Below are 16,844 nucleotides of genomic sequence, written 5' to 3' on the forward strand. Positions count from 1 at the left end.
CTTCCTAATTTCTAATTTTTGTCTACCCTCTACTTACAGTTTACAAAATCAAACAGTTGTCACTTAAAAACTCCTAATTCCAGCCAGTAAGGATCATTTTCTCTTCATTTTTTGTAAGGTAATATCTAGTCTTCCTAGAACTACAAGCTACCAAGATTCTTCTTAAGCAACGGGTTACATTGTCTTTCATATTAAATGTATTTCTTTACTGATTTTATCATGTCTGAAATTGCAATCACCTGCTCCCTAAGTGACACTTTAAATCTCTATTTCAATGCTTATGAAATGGAAAGCACTGAGAGTACTACTCACAAAGTGCACAAAACTTTGAAAGAGACCCCATTATTCTCAAAACAATTCCTATTCACATTTCAAATTACAACAATAGAAGCTTCTTTATGGAACTGATATTTCTACAATTTTAATAGAAGTTTAGCAGCAATTTAAGAAAAGTTGTACAAAAAATTTTAACTAAGCAAACTCAGAATACCAACAGTTGTTGTACAACCAATGTGTACACCAAAAAAAATTTTTTTTAATCATGACTTTAGATCTTAAGGAGTTATTTCAGAAAGAAAGCCTCAGAAAATGAAAGCCTCAATTTCAAAGCTGGTTTCTTCAATACCAAGAAGAATAATGACCAATCTTTAGACTGTAATAATTTAACATTTCTTTTATTTTCAAACCTGTAGCTTATACTAAGTTTTTAATTAAACTTAAATCATTTCAAACTGTAAACATTTTTACAAGGATTTCTCCTTGCCCTCTGAGCTTACATGGCTGCAATTTCAGAAAGTTTGAGAGCTGAGGCAGTTTCTGATAACCCTGGTTTTCCATAAAAAATGAGCATTACACCAGCAGACAATTACACAGCTCACAAAAACAATGGAGTCAGAAAATTTATATCAATTGACAGCTTGGTATATTACTGCACATGATTTTACAAAAGTCTGTATTCATTCATGCACACATTCAGACAATAAACATTTACTGAGCCACCTGCTATCAGCACTGCCCATGAGAAGTTCACTAGCTAAAGAGCAATGATAAATCATGTAGTCAGATAAATTATAGTATAATTAGGTAATATATATACTATAATGTATTACGTGATACACTATAACATACAGAGAGATAAATTCCTCTGACCAACTCATTCGGAGATATACATCATCTAGAACCTTGATAACTAGAGTATGGTCCATGAACCAGAAATGCCATCACCCAGTAGCTGGTCAGTCAGAAATATGGAATCTCGGGTCCCAAGCAAACCTACTGAATCAGAATCTGCATTTTAACACGCTCTCCAGGTAACCCCAATGCACATTTAAGTTTTGAGAAACGCTGATCTAGAACATAATTGAAAAACAGTAAATAAGTAAAAGTGACATCTTGTACTTTTAAGCTCTCCGGGCCCCATCCTGAGCCTTTTTACAAATGAAGAGATAATTTAACAAGTTCAGCTACTTACCTTCACAGATCAGGAACAAACTGGGAGATACCACTGACAACAAAGAAAGAAAACAGGAAAAACTAATAAAAAGCAATCTCAAAAAGGGATGGCTATAGGGGACCATTTAAGCAGCAACAATCTACCCTTTCTGCCTAAACAGGCCCGAAAGGTGTCAGTGTGTTACAGAAGTATAACAGTTATTGATGTTCTTAAATGTGTCTCCTCTAACTAGACCACAAATTCCTTGAGGACAAGGACCTAGTTTTATTCTTATACACTTACGTTTGTAAACTGAACGACCCTAAATCATTAAGATGAGTTTGGTTTAGGCAATGAGATGTATAGTACATTTCAGAAAAATTTCTATCTAAAAAAATTACAATAAAAATGTCACAGCATTTTTTTTTAAAAAAAGAATAAAGTCTCTCCATTCTGTAACAACCCAATCAACAAGCACTCTAAGAACAGAGGCTTTACTGAACTTGTGGCTCCAAATCCGACTCTTTTCTGACTCTATTCAAACTCACTTCTAGGGGACCAGTGCGTGGAGGGAGTAGAGAGAAAGATTAGAAGAGAATGGAGGGAGAATAAAAATCAGAGAACACTCAGGGTTCCTCCACTCGTGAAAATAAAAAGAGAAAAATGGGAAGCCTCACCAAAGATACAGAAACGCCAGAAGAGAACAAATACTACCTCTAGCAACCGTTGACTCCATGGTCCTTGCCCCTGTGAACCAGACACCTGCTCACAATCCCCCTAACCTAAGAACTTAAAGACACCTTATCTCTAGAAACACTTCCCCTTGTGGCCTTCAATCAGCTATTACAGCCAGTTCATAATACAACAAATTCACTCCTCCAAAACAGCAAATTTCATGATGTCCTAGTCATTACTCTCCAAACAAATCATTAGTTTTCTTGCCTATGTCCTTGCTCATGCTATTACTTCATACAGAGACCTTTCTGCTCTGTTAATCTGACCCTGCATGTTAGCCACCAGCCATGTGTGACTATTTAACATTTGAAATGTGGCTAAACCAGACAGAGATGTATGGTAAACGTAAAATACACATCGAATTTTAAGACTTGGTACAGAAAAGATGTAACAGTATTGTTTTTTTAACAATGATTACATGTTGAAATAATATTTTGAATATATTCAATTAAATAAAATAATTAAAATTAAATAATTAAAATTAATTTCACCTGTTTCTTTTTAACGTGGCTACTAGAAAACTTAAATTACATATGTGGTACACATTACACTTCTATTGGACAGTGCTGGTCTAGACCCTACTCATTCTTTAAGGCCTAATTCAAACACCTCCAGCCCCGTAAAGCTTTCCCCAATGACTCCAAGTGGACATGGTTTCTGTCTCCCTGAACTTTCATATCACTTTTATTCACACTCCCAAAGAACCAGAGCAATTTTACCTTCTGAGTGTTCCTATTACAGCTCCCCAACTCCAAGATACGCAAATCGAGAAAAGAAACTACATCTAGGTCACATAAATTTTCATCCTACACCTTGGAGAGTGCATGTACTAAGGTGATGCTTGATGTCTGCTAATTGAGAGTTGAACTTCTCAATTACTATATTATCTATCCCTTTCACCGATTTCCATTTCTTTCTGAGGAATTAAACTCCATGTCTACAAGTGTCCTGGATTGTAATTAGACAAATAGAGTGCCAGTGAGCTGTACATGTATGATGAACAAGCAGATGTAAAACTATCTAATACCGGTGGTCAATACACTTACATCAATTGTAAACATTCGACAAGCCTCTAAAGGTTCCACTTTTTTTTTTTTATGATGCTGTCCCTAAAAGTGTATTGTGAAGATCAACTAATTCAGAAATAGGAGACTTTCCCAGAGATTAACGACACTGGGTGACTAAAGTCTACCAAAAATTGTCCGAGATCCTCCCACAACCCTGAGTATAAATCACGTAAGCATACAAAGACTTGAGTAAAGCAAGACCAGTGTCTTATATCGCACCCAAAGCTCTGAAATCGAGCTGTGAGGAAAGTGGTAGGAAGGGAAAAGACGACTTGTGTGCAAGACACGAAGGGTGTTAACTATTGGAACGCGAAACGACAAATAAAACCTAGCACAAAAAATGTCTGAATTATGTGGAAGGGATCCTCCCTGGGTGTATCTCTCAACCTCTGAACCCTCAGGCAAAGGTCGCGGTGGTCATTTCAAGTGGTCTTTTCTTCAAATGGTATTCCAGTGCCTGAGATCTGCATCCGCGAATCTTCCTTCCTCACCAGCCTATTCTGACTCCCCGGGCCAGGAATTCCGGCCAAACCCAACCCTGAAGCCACCCTTCTCCAGCACAGTTTGGAAACCGGCGGATGAACGGGGAGGGCCGAACTGAGACCCAGCAGCTGGACGACACCACTCTCCCTTCGAGTCCGGGCTTAGCCCCTTGGGCAGGACTGGGCTGGCAGAGGAGAGCCAGTAGGCAGAGGGGGCGGGGCAGGGCGCCGGACTTCGAGGACTGGGCTTCCCGTTCCATGCCGGCGCCTGCAGGTGCCGCGGGGACCCGCAGGGTGGTGACAAGGCAGAATAGAAAGGCAGTGCAAAGCAGCCCGGGGCTTTCACTCACCAGCCGTCGCCGCCCGGCGTTGGCAGTGGCAGGACCTCTTCGCCTTCCGCCATTGCTGTTGACGTCCACGTCACTTTGCCGAAAAGTGGACCCGGCGCCGAGACCGACTCAGACCCAACGTCGTAAAAGGTCCTCGGAAGTCTGGGACTGAGCTTCTGGAGAAGGAAAGGAGGAGGGAAGAGGCGACGACGCGAGGAACGCAACGTCACGACGTCCCGAGGGCGAAAGGTAACTTGGAGGAGGAAACGTGGAGAGCCGCTGCCCCTCCAAAGACTACATGTCCCAGGATGCCGCGGGGCCCGGGCCAGGCGCAGTGGGCGGGGCTTGGCGAGGGCGTGCGTCCCAGTAGGAGGCCCTTGAGAGCGTCGCTTCTTGGCGTCCAGTTAGCGTCTGCTTTGCGTCTTGGCGTCCTGCTTAAAGTCATATTTGATTGTCTTAAATAGTGGAGAGGCGAGGGGAGGTGGGAGTTCCACAGGGAAGGCGGAGATAGGAGCATAGCCACATTTGGGCCATTTCCTAGTGCAACAGCTGTGTTTGAGAAAAGAGTGGGATGTAAGGAAAACGCACGCTCACCCGTGTTTGTGGGGCGCGGTCAGAAGTACAAATGGAGGCCACGTACTTTGTTTGAATACTTTAAAAGTTTTTTTTTTTTTTTTTAAAGCTAAACAGTAAAGGAAATATGTTCTAGCCTCCCACCTTTATAAACATATCTTTCTAACAACATAGAAGGTCAAGTCCAAATTTAGAATTCTAGAACTCTGGACTTCCAAGCAAGGAGAGCTGCCACGTTCCTTCTCTTCCCACCCTACTTCCCCTTCACTCCACGTGGGTGGACTCCTCGGCCTCCACATCCAAGCTCGGTGTCTACCATCACCAGCAAAGCACCGGCTTTTTGTTTCCCCTTGACCATCCCTGGGCGTAGGGCTGAGCACAGGTGCAGGAAGATGGACCTAGGGAGATGCTTTTGTAAGCCCTGGACCTAATGCTGATGAAGTAGAGCCACATGTAACAATATGGATAAATATGGAAAATATGATGTTAAATGAACAAACATTGCGGAAGGGTAGGTAAAGTATGGTGTGATTTATATTTGGCTTTAAAAATAGGCAGCACATGGGCTTCCCTGGTGGCGCAGTAGTTAAGAATCCGCCTGCCAACGCAGGGGACACGGGTTCGAGCCCTGGCCCGGGAAGATCCCACATGCTGCGGAGCAACTAAGCCCGTGCGCCACACAACTACTGAGCCTGCTCTCTAGAGCCTGCGAGCCACAACTACTGAAGCCCGCACGCCTAGAGCCCATGCTCTGCAACAAGAGAAGCCACCGCAGTGAGAGGCCCGCGCACCGCAACGAAGAGTAGTCCCTGCTCTCCGCAACTAGAGAAAACCCGCGCACAGCAATGAAGAAACAATGCAGCCAAAAATAAATAAATTTTAAAAAATAATAATAATCCTAAAAATAGGCAGCACAATATACATTTTTATAGTATGTATGTGCTTTTAAAAAATGCACAAGATGATATATAGAAAAATTGGAATGGCAGTTCTCAAAGATAAACAAAACCAGACATTAGTTAAGTAGTGAAAACAGATGTTATTCAGAAACTACAGACAGTAGGGGAATGGGCTGAGCTCCATTCTGATTTGTGCAGAGGTGATTAGGGGTTTTAAAGGGAGAAAGAGGGAGCAGGGAGAGCGGGACTCAGAGTCAGACAAGTGAAAAATTACAAAGCATTGGTCAGTGTAATTGTGATTAGACCAGCTGTGTCTGCTAGCTGGCAATTTTCGAGGTTAGGATTCTTCCCTCCCACACAGCCTGAGAGACAGAGACCCTGCCCTTCTTGATGATTACATTTCAAAGGAATGGCTCTCAGGTCCTTGAGAAGGACACGTCTAAGTTGTAAGAGATACATATTCACAGATGTAAGCCCTTTGTAGTAAATGCTCCAAGAGATGTCAGTAACCTATCATCAGGTGTTGGCTAGATCAAACAGTAAACTCTCCTGGCAGCCATTGCACTTTCTCAATCAGGCATTTTAATGGGGTACATTGGAGGCCAGGGTCATCCTAGGGACACAGCCTTAAGTTGCTAAAAACCATGCTAGAGTTTGATCAAGTCTCTTAGTGCAAGGGTTTGGACAGCTGTTAGGTGCCAGGAGTTCTGCAATTCTCACAGTTACATTTGTGGGAGGAGAGGAAATGGCTTCAATTATATTTTTAATATTTTGTTTCTAAAGAGCTGAGAAATGGCTACATAGGTGTTCAGTATTCTTTATAGAGTCTATACTTTGGTATCTAAAATATTTCATAATTTTTAAAACTATTTGATTAAATAAGCACAAAGCATAGTACAGCTCTTGCATTTACAACCAAAACATGTTCATTCTCTTCCCAAAGGGGAGATAATACAGAGCCACATTATTGCACCTACTTCTAAGCCAAGGATCTCTGCATGATGTTCAGTCCTTCTATGGGGAAAATTTCTTTTAATATGGAGTGAGAGTTTAGATGACAGCTATCAAAAAGAATAAAAGACATGAATCTAGGTCAGATTACCATCCTGATATTCAGGACCTCTGCTGGGTCTCTTCAATTGCCGTCAGTGGATTTTCAGAAGTTTTCTAAAATGTTTTGTAAAACTGTTAATTCAGTGACATGACAAGCAGTTGTTCATTGATTAAGGTGATCATAACCCTCAATTGTAATTCATTCTCAGTGTAATTAAAACAGTGACTGCTTAATACTCCATGTGGTAAAAGTATTATTCCATTTAAAATATATCAAGTGTTTGCTTGTGTTTGATATCCAGGCTCCTGAGTTAGCGTAGACTCCGTGGTTGATGAGTTTTCTGATAAGTCCTTCCTCTTCATCTGGATCCAGTTTGTCCACATTTTCCCCAACATGCCTCACTTCCTGAGGTGACAAGGATATCACTATGCCCAAAGAACATTTTATAGCTGGCTACAAGTTTCTATGGGTGTAACTTTCTGAGTATTTTTGTGCTTTAAAAAAAAATCTCAAAGTCCTGCCTTTTACCTGGATTGTTACGAGCTTTAAAAAATATAAGCATGGGATTACAAGTAGAATTTGTTAAATTCTAGTAGTAAATCTCTGCTTAAAAAAAACAAAAAATTTTCAAGAGCTAGAGAAGATTTTATTATGAAATTATCTCCCTGTATTTTCTTTCTTTACTCTTTTCTCCTAATTATGAGAAGATTCCATCAATGACACTAGAAGCTCTCCCTGCTTTTATATATCTTTATATCTTTCTGGAACAGAGGAAGTTGGAATTTCTTTTTTCATAGACCTGGTGATGATAATAGTGGTGACCATCTGGATCTGTACACAATGCAGCCATTCCAAGATGTGTCTTCAAGAAAGGCACATCCTATCACCCACATAGGGTGTGTTATCTGCCTGCACTTCTGCAGCTATTTGTACTCCCATGCCCAAATAGAAAAGTATGGTATTATTCTATATTATCCTTGGATAAAATCAAATTGCATTTTTATAAAGGGAAAATTAAAGTTTCTTGGTTTTGAATGAAACTGTAAAAAAAAAGAATATTTTTCATCTATTATTTGGTGTTGTGTGCCATATAACTATGTAATTATGTAGTTCATATTGTATTATATGTACTTAAGTCATATTATGACACAGTCTATTCTCAATAAATATTTGTTAAATGAACTGAAGATTTTTTTTGAAGTATTTAGGAATAGATGAAGTCATTCACCTATATAGAAACAGCTGGTTGGGATTGGGGGCAAGTGTTAAGCAAACAGTGATAAAAAGAGCTGGAAGCTATAATATTTCTCCCTTATCCTTCTAGTAGTTGTCTTTGCTAATTGAAGTTGACTCTTAATAGGTTATATAGATGGACCCAAAGTAAACATTTGGACAGGGATTGACCCATTCTTGGGTTTGGGATAGTTATGCTTTAACGTGGGAGCCTGTTTCACTCTTTCCTCATTCCAGATTTGTTCCCAAATGTTCCAGACAAAAGGCTTTTATTAGGGTTGAGTCACTACTGGTTAGAAACAGAGATCGTAAACAATATGTTAGCTGGAACTAGCCTTCATTTTAAAAACTTAACTTCTTGCTTTTTGTGGGTTCACACACTCACAATATGTAAACAGTATCTTTAGACAATGGCTGTGCTATTCTTTACGTATAATCTGTCTCCATTCACCTCATACACTTATACTCACCCTTCCTTTTAGGCATATGTCTTTCCAAATAAAAGAGTTAGCAAGTAACCATCTAAGGTAATTGGATGAAATTGCATGATATATGCTTTTGATGATATGTGTAAAAAATACAGGTATGTATTACAATTTCTATGAATATGTTATTTACAGACTGGTTTCTCTAATACCCATGCTAAATTGTACAGCTTATCCCACTCCTGGGCATATACCTGGACAAAACTATAATTTGACAAGATACATGCACCCCTATGTTCATAGCAACACTATTCGCAATAGCTAAAACATGGAAACAACCTAAATGTCCATCAATAGGTGAATGGATAAAGAAGATGTGGTACATATATACAATGGAATACTACTCAGCCATAAAAAAGAATGAAATAATGCCATTTGCAGCAACATGGATGCAACTAGAGATTATCATACTGAAGTACGTCAGAAAGAGAAAGACAAATACATATGATATCACTTGTATGTGGGATCTAAAATATGGCACAAATGAACCTATCTACAAAACAGAGAGACTCACAGACATAGAGATCAGACTTGTGGTTGCCAAGGGGGAGGAGAGGAGGGAGAGAGATGGACTGGGAGACTCACAGACATAGAGATCAGACTTGTGGTTGCCAAGGGGGAGGAGAGGAGGGAGAGAGATGGACAAACTGGATCCAGATGTAGATGCAAACCATTACATTTAGAATGGATAAAGAACACGGTCCTACTGTACAGCACAGGGAACTATATCCAATCTCCTGGGATAAACCATAATGGAAAAGAGTATAAAAAAAAATGTCTATATGTGTATAACTCAGTCACTGCTGTACAGCAGAGATTGACACAACATTGTTAAGTCAACTACACTTCAGTTAAAAAAAAGGAAAAAAAAAGAAATTGTACAGCTTATCACTGTCATTTCTACATTCCAAATTCACATAAGAAGAATTAAAAAATTAAGTAAAAAGAATTCTTAGGATATAATGAATATGAAAATGACCACAGAAACAAAAGCATTTAAAACATTTAGATGAAGAATTTCTTCTCTATAATTTTGCTCACACTTTTTTCTAGACAATATCAACTACTACTGTGTTGTTAATTTCCATCTGTAACCTAACTCCTAAATCTGTATTTCCAACCCTGGCCTTTTATAGTTTGCATCTATGACTCTAGCCATCTGCTGGGAGCTTGCACTTGGATGACCCACAAACACTCCAAACTCAGTATTTCTAGAACCAAACTCATTATGTCTACCTGCTCCCCAGTCCATTCCATTTCTATAGAGGTAAATGGTTTTATTATATATCTAGTCATCTAAGCCAGAAACTTGGGAATTATTCTAGCTTTCTTTCCTTCTGATTTCCCATGGGTCATCATGGACCTATGCATATTTTCCTCCCTAGGCATTTTTCAAGTCAGGTCGTTCTTCACCACCCCTGCAGTTTTTCTCTTGCTTTTGCTCCTCATTTTGTTTTGCATGAAGGGATTCCTTAATTAGTCTCCAACCTCCTTCCACTCTCTTCCCCAAAGAGTCAACACAGGCTCTACACTAGGGGTTCAAACTGGCAGCCCTCAGGCTAGATTTACTTAGCAACTTTTATTCTCTTGTCATTTTTAATCACTTGAATATCTTTATACACTTTTCAGTTTGTCTCCTCCACCACTCCCCACCACTTTAGACCAGCCCCCAATTTACACATTTTTTATTTGCTTGATCCTCAGAGGTATTTGAATTTGTGCCTCTTGTTGCATATTTCTAAAATGGAAGTTTACCTAAAATCCTTCAATTGCCCATTATCCCCTATAAAGAATGTCTAAATTCTTTATCATGGATACAATACTCTCAGAATCTTGAGTACTTTCCCATCTTCCCTTTTAACATATGCTTCAGCCATTCTACATTTTTTAAGTCAGTTGCTTGATTTTTAAAAAATATTTATTTGGCTGTGCCGGGTCTTAGTTGCGGCACACGGGATCCTTAGTTGTGGCATGCGAAATCTTTCTTCTTTTAGCTGCGGCATGCGGGATTAGTTCCCTCACCAGGGATCGAACCCAGGCCCCCATGCATTGGGAGTGTGGAGTCTTAACTGCTGGGCCACCAGGGAAGTCCCTCAGCCATTCTCTATTTACAGGCCCCAGATATGCCCTGCTGCTCCATGACTTTATGTCTTTGTTAAAACCTGCTTCCTCTGCTTTGTTACATTCTAACTTCCTTCAACTGGTTACGCTTAGCCATATGGCTTGAGCAACATTTTCTTTGTAACCCTCTCTCTCAAGCAGAATTATTCATTCCTGCCTTTTGCTATCACTTCCCCTTAAATATTCCTCAAAATTGTATGCTTATATATTTGTTTTCTCTGCTAGACCTGATATCCTTGGGACCAGCTTAATATGTCTTCACATTTCTAGTGCCTAGCATAGTACTTGATACATAGCTGTAATCTGCTGTATGAGTAAATGGACGAATGGACTTTGTGCATGTGCGTGTGTGTGTGTGTGTGTGTGTGTGTGTGTGCGTGTGTACCATTATTACTGCAAACACTTATAGACCATTTACCATGTCCTAGGCATTGTTCTAAGCACTTCTGTTAACTCATTTAATCCTCCCAACAACCCTATGAATTAGTAATGAATAAATATGAAATCTGAAATCAAGTTAGATCAAATAGGCAAGTAGTTTCTATCATGATTTAAGAAGCATTTCTTTAGAAGTAGAAATGATTGTCATGTTTGTATTAAATTTAAAAAATAAGTTAATGAAGATACACAAAAGAAGAAGAAGAGAGACGGGGCTTCCCTGGTGGCGCAGTGGTTGAGAATCTGCCTGCCAATGCAGGGGACGCAGGTTCGAACCCTGGCCTGGGAAGATCCCACATGCCGTGGAGCAACTGGGCCCATGAGCCACAACTACTGAGCCTGCGCTCCGCAACAAGAGAGGCCACGATAGTGAGAGGCCCGCGCACCGCGATGAAGAGTGGCCCCCTCTTGCCGCAACTAGAGAAAGCCCTCGCACAGAAACGAAGACCCAACACAGCCAAAAATAAGTAAATAAATAAATAATTAATTAAAAAAAAAAAAAAGAAGACGAAGAAGAGGGAGGACATTACTTCAGGTAGGTGCAATTGCTCAATTGAGTGTGTCTGCTTCTGCTTAATGAAATCCTTCCTGGGAGAGGCAAAATCTTGTGTCATCCTTTCTAACCTGAAGCAAAATAATTTCTTCCTGCCATAAAAACATTATTATTTTTTAAATCTTTGATTTGTATAAAGCATTTGGTGATAATCTGTGAGCAGAGACAAAGCTTATATTCACAGATAATGATACTGCTTCAATTTCATCTAGCCACAGTTTTTACAATGTCCTATGAGGCTCTACATAATCTGCAACCCCAGTGTTCCCTCCATCTGGAAATCTCTTTGCCCAGATATATTTAGGCTCAGTGGGTAGATAGTGTTCAGGTAGGCAGAGATAAGGAAAAGAACTTCAGGGAGGGACTGACAAGATCAAATGCAGAAAAGCACCAGGCATGTTGGAGGTTCAGAGAGTAGGCCAGTGATGGGAGAGACAGTTCAGCCAGGGTCTGGCAGGGAATGGAGAGCAACTGAAGGTTCTCAAATGTTAGAGGACTCTATGGCCCGAGGACAGTTTTACAAAGATGAATGGGGGATTGAGTTCAGTTGGATTGAAGGTAGAAGAGATCAGAGACAGGGAGGTCAGCCAGGGGCAAGATCCTAAACTGGAATATTAGCCACAGAGCTAGAAAAAAGTAATAAAAATGAGAAAGATTGTGGGAAGAGAAAGATTATGAGAGACTGAGTTCCTGATCAGATATGAGACAAAAGAAGGGGGTGTGTGGTCCTGATGATAGTGGCCACAGCAGGAGCAGAACCCTCAGGGGGGGATCTGTTGCAGATAGAGGTTTGATGGAAATGGGATATATTAGGCAGTTGGAAATAGGGCCGTGGCCCAGAAAATGGACTAGGTCTAAGGATACAAATCCTGTAAAATTCGGATTCTTGTTCTTTCTGTAGGATGAGAGGTAACCAATCAGGAGACAGAGACTGGCAATGGGCACTCTCATATGCCACTATGGGAAGTGAATTTGTGCAAATGTTTTTGGATTAGAATTTGGAAATACTCATCAACATCTGAAGTATACGTACCTTTAGAAATATTCTCTGTAGAATTTATCTTACAGAGATATTTGCACAGTTGAGCAAGAGTATATACAAGGATGCTCATTGATGTACTGTTTGGCTTGTAATGGCAAAAAAAATTGGAGTCAACTTAATTGTCCATCATTGGATGGTACCTCTATATGATGAAATACTATGTTGCTGTTAAATATAACAGAATGAGGTAAAGCTATATATAATGACACAGAAAGGTGTCTACCATGTATTAAGCATAAAAACAAGTTGTAGATGTGTTAATTAACTAGATGGGAGGAATCTTTTCACAATGACTAAGTATATCAAATCATCACCATGTACACTTTCTTTCATGTACACTTTAAATATCTTTCCATTTTGTCAATTATACCTCAATAAAGCTGAAAATTTTTCAATTAAAAAAACCTCTTAAAATTCCGCTCCCACCCCATGACCACTAACAGAAGAGTTCAGTTGGTGCATGTTCTGGTTCTACCTAGCCTTGAAAAGCTGGGTCCAACAGCAAGTCACTTCTCCATCCCCCAGGAATTGTGTTAACCATTTTATTTATTTTTAAATAAAACAAAAGGGTGGGGAGAAAAGCAAGTTGCAAAATGGTGTGTCTAATATAATTCCACTTTTCAAAAAAAAGTGAGATATATATTTGGACATGCACACAGAAAGGTCTAAAAGAATATGTGGAATTGTTAACTGTGATAGTTTAGGTTGGGCACGACTTGAGGGGACATTGACCTTCTACAGCTATAAATTGTTAGACTTTTTTCCACTGAGCATGTATTATTTGTAATAAGAATAAAAGTTTGGAATTTTATAAAAAAAACACTTTCAGACTTTCTTAAGGAGGTCATTCAGTCACTGGTACTAAAGGTGAGATAAAAGTAGGTCAAAGCAAGGCAGGAAAACGTGCGGTGGACTGAGTATGTGAAAGCGGTACATGGTGTGTATGTATTGATATATGAAAATGAGCGGACGGGCCCTGCCTGGTTTGGCACCTCCTGAACATTCTAGCCCCCTTTCATAGCACCTTCCCCTCCCCCTTACACCGGCCTCCTGTCTGTTCCTTGAATAAGCCTTCCAACACATGGCCTCTGCGCATGCTGTCTCTGCCCTGAAAAAATCCCCACCCCAAACACACAGCCTGCGACATATACACACCTTGCTCTTACTTCACATCTCAGCTCTGTTGTCACTTCCTCAGAAAAGTGAGAGGGCAGCCTTTCAGAATACAGCAGGCCCCTTTGTTACATGTGTTTCTAAATACGCTACACGTGATTTGAATGGGAAAACAAATTTAAAACGGGAAGGTAGAAAGACGGCAGAGAGTGACTAATGCTTTAATGGTATTCATGTTTTGAAACCTTTCTTCTTGATCTATATTGTCTAGTCTACCTGCTTTACCTACTTTTAAGTTTACTTGTGGTTCTTCTTAGATGTTTCCTATGCAGGGCGGTTAAGAGAATCCTGAAATCATTAATAGACTGTGAATTCCTGCAGTATCATTGTAAAAGTTCCCTTTGGACAAATTCCTTTCTACACTCGTTTATTGAGCACTAAGTTCTGTTCGAGACCCTGGGTGGAATAACCTTATCTACTGCCCACCTTTCCTACTTTTTCCTCTTCTACTCTCTTATTCAGTGCAAGCTCAGCCCATCACTGTGATTTTCAATCTCATGAGCATTGGAATAACCTGAGGAGCTTTAAAAAAAAATGTGGGAATTCACCCTCAGGGATTCTGACTCTGCTGGTCTAAGGTCAGACCCAAGCACAGGGGTGTTCTGAAAGTTCCTTGGGTGACGCTAACATGCGGGCAGCATTAAGTACCACTGGCTGAGATTCATCTTGAAACAGAAACTACTTGGAGAACTGGAGAACACCTGACTTATGGAAATCAAAGCCTGGGTGGTTCCAATGGCATTAATCTCTTAGATGAGGTCAGACTTGCTTTGTTCACAAAGGTAGAGGCTGAAGGCAGAAAGCATAAAAGGTGACAGCTGAAGCATCACCCTGAATTAAGGCTGATGACTTTGGACCAGAGCACTTGCTTGTAGGAAATAGTTTGATCACTTGTACAGCTGGATGAGGGGCAGGCGTTCATGGAGGAGAAGAGCAGATTAAATGCCTGTGGGGACCCATACTAGCTTTCAGATTCTGTTCTCTGTTACTCATGTGTCTCAAAGACTTTCAGAACAAGCAAGCATTATTTTAGGAGTTTAATGCATGGGGCACCTGAGGCCCTGGAAGTTTTATGCCTCATTCTTCAGCACAGTCCATCTCCCAGGACTCCTGACTCCCAAACACCAGAGGTTATCACCAGGTGTCCTGTCTGAAGCAGGACATCTGATTCCTAGTCTTGGCTGAGCCACTAATCACCACAGATGTGGCCTGCTTAAGTCACCTCTGCTCTCAGGGCCTCGGTTCCTTCAGATAAGTTGAACTATATGGTCTATCCAAACCCCCTTCAGCAGTAGAAAGTGACACTAGGTGGCACTCATGTAACTCCAGTGGGGAACGGTTGGAACATGTTGGCTGCCAGGCTCCTTCTGTCCCTTAAAAGACCCAAGGACATGATAAATGCAACTTGAGAAATAATGCAGTTTTAGGAAGACTGCTTGGGCCTCCTTTCACCAAGAAGAGTTTTTGAATCTGTGGATGCCTGTTGTGTTTTACCAGCTACTTTTACAATGTATTTTTGATTTCATATTCCTCTCCTTTTTATCATCTCAAATTTTAAAATATTGTAGAGAAAGCTATTTCCTATGGCTTAGCTACGTTTGTAATCTTGTCCAGACACACAGGCTTGTGTGACATGAGAGCGTGTGGTATTACCTTAGCAAGTGCCAGGTTCTCCCAATCACAAGCCACTACACGAGCAACTTCTAGGAGAGAGACCCACTGTCCCAGTACTGAACCTCAAGCAAATGGGATTCTTCCCTGCGATGAGTCGCCCCCGAACAGGGTGACCCAGACGTGGCTTTTGTTCAGTCTTTCTCCCCACAGCTGGTTTATCCTGATGTTTCCAAGAGGTTCCTTCCGGTCTAGGTTCATTTCAAGAATGCAGTCTGGATCAACCTGGCTTCAGAACTTGACTTTCATGATCAGGATATTATCTCAAAGGTGATACTTTCTTCATCGGCAAAAATCACCCAAGACACCTTTCAGATGCTTCTCCCTCAATCAAGGACCACAGTAGTAGTACCCAAGGATTTAGCAACGAAAATAAAAGATAGAGGAACTAAGTTTGGCATCTAAATCTGTGAGATCTGAGAAGAGATTTAAGAAGTTTCATGTTGTTAATTCATGTTGGGAGTAATAGGTGGATCGCAGTGACTTCATCACCTGTCAATATAAGGGACCCTGGACTTGCGTGAACTTCCTGGGTGGAAGTATAGTCATGACTTCCAGACCTAGGGGTGGTGTTAGAGTCAGGGTAAGGGATTGAAGGTACATATGTGTATGCACTGGTAGACTACAAAGACCTGAAGCCAAAATACTAACAGCAGTGGCGTTATGGGTGACATTTATTGTCATCTGTATACTTTTCTGTATTTCTCAAATTTTATTTAATGATCATGAATTTGTTTTTGTGTTTTATTATTTCAAAATTCAAAATTCAAAAGAAGGAAAGAGAAAAGAATGATCAGCAGGTTTCAACAAAGAAACAGTTGTTTGTAAATTACCTTGTTTATGACTTGAAAAAAAGCTAGTATGATTTCAAAAGGGGATTGTACTATTTCCCTTGGATGTGGAAATTACTTGACTCTGGTCTGATCCACTGATGGTGAAGTAACACCTGAAAGACTCACATTAACATTACAATTGTCCTCAACATACACAAAAGGAACCTTTAAAATGAATACAAATAATTTTTTATAATTTATAATTCTCCTCTTGTTGAATCAAAACGTACTACTTTAAGTGTGAGATTGCTTTTTCGACTATGATGTTTTACTTTTCAACCTCATGTTAATTCTACAAAGCTTGGCAGATACCCAGTTGTGACTTCCTTTAGGACTTTTTGTTGCCACTCATTATTCTTCTTAACAATGCCCAAGGTAAAGAGCACCAAGCTTGGAAAAGGTTTGGAGAAAGTTTCTAATCCAGCTTTGGTACAACCTAGCAGTGTAAACATGGTCAGGTTACTTAAGTGTCCTGGGTTTCAGTTTTTCCATTTGTAAAGCAAAGCATGGCTGTTCTTACTATCTCTTCCACCTCAGTTATTATAAGGATAAAATAAGATAATGTATGTGACAGGACTCAAAATTCTATAGGTGGGTTCTTTTGGAAACTGATGGTGAGATAAAGTATGGAGTAAAAAAGGTTTTCTGAGGGAGTGACACCTGTAAAAGAAAAGGGGAGTAAGCAGGATTGAGCAGGTCAGAGGGCGATGCTTTCTCTGCCAGC

The 16,844-nt window shown here is 40.2% G+C and overlaps 1 protein-coding gene across 4 annotated transcripts in view; it reads right to left on the minus strand.

Annotated features, from left to right (window-relative positions):
* The window catches only part of TBC1D23 (TBC1 domain family member 23), a 72,395-nt gene extending 68,055 nt beyond the window's left edge, over positions 1-4,340 (minus strand). Inside the window, exons 1-2 of one of the 4 annotated variants that reach the window (XM_082460436.1) lie at positions 4,067-4,184; positions 1,472-1,504 (exon numbers count right to left, since the gene is read on the minus strand). Coding sequence is in view for 3 of the 4 variants with exons in the window: in XM_082460433.1 (XP_082316559.1) it covers positions 4,067-4,119 (53 nt within the window). In the remaining variant the exon portion in view is untranslated. Of the gene's footprint in view, positions 1-1,471; positions 1,505-4,066 lie in introns of all 4 variants that reach the window. The other 3 variants (XM_082460433.1, XM_082460435.1, XM_082460434.1) reach the window with 3 other exon arrangements.
* Positions 4,341-16,844: the final 12,504 nt, after the last annotated feature.

Source organism: Balaenoptera physalus, assembly GCF_965194825.1.
Source record: "Balaenoptera physalus genome assembly, chromosome: 4".
Taxonomy (NCBI): Eukaryota; Metazoa; Chordata; class Mammalia; order Artiodactyla; family Balaenopteridae; genus Balaenoptera; species Balaenoptera physalus.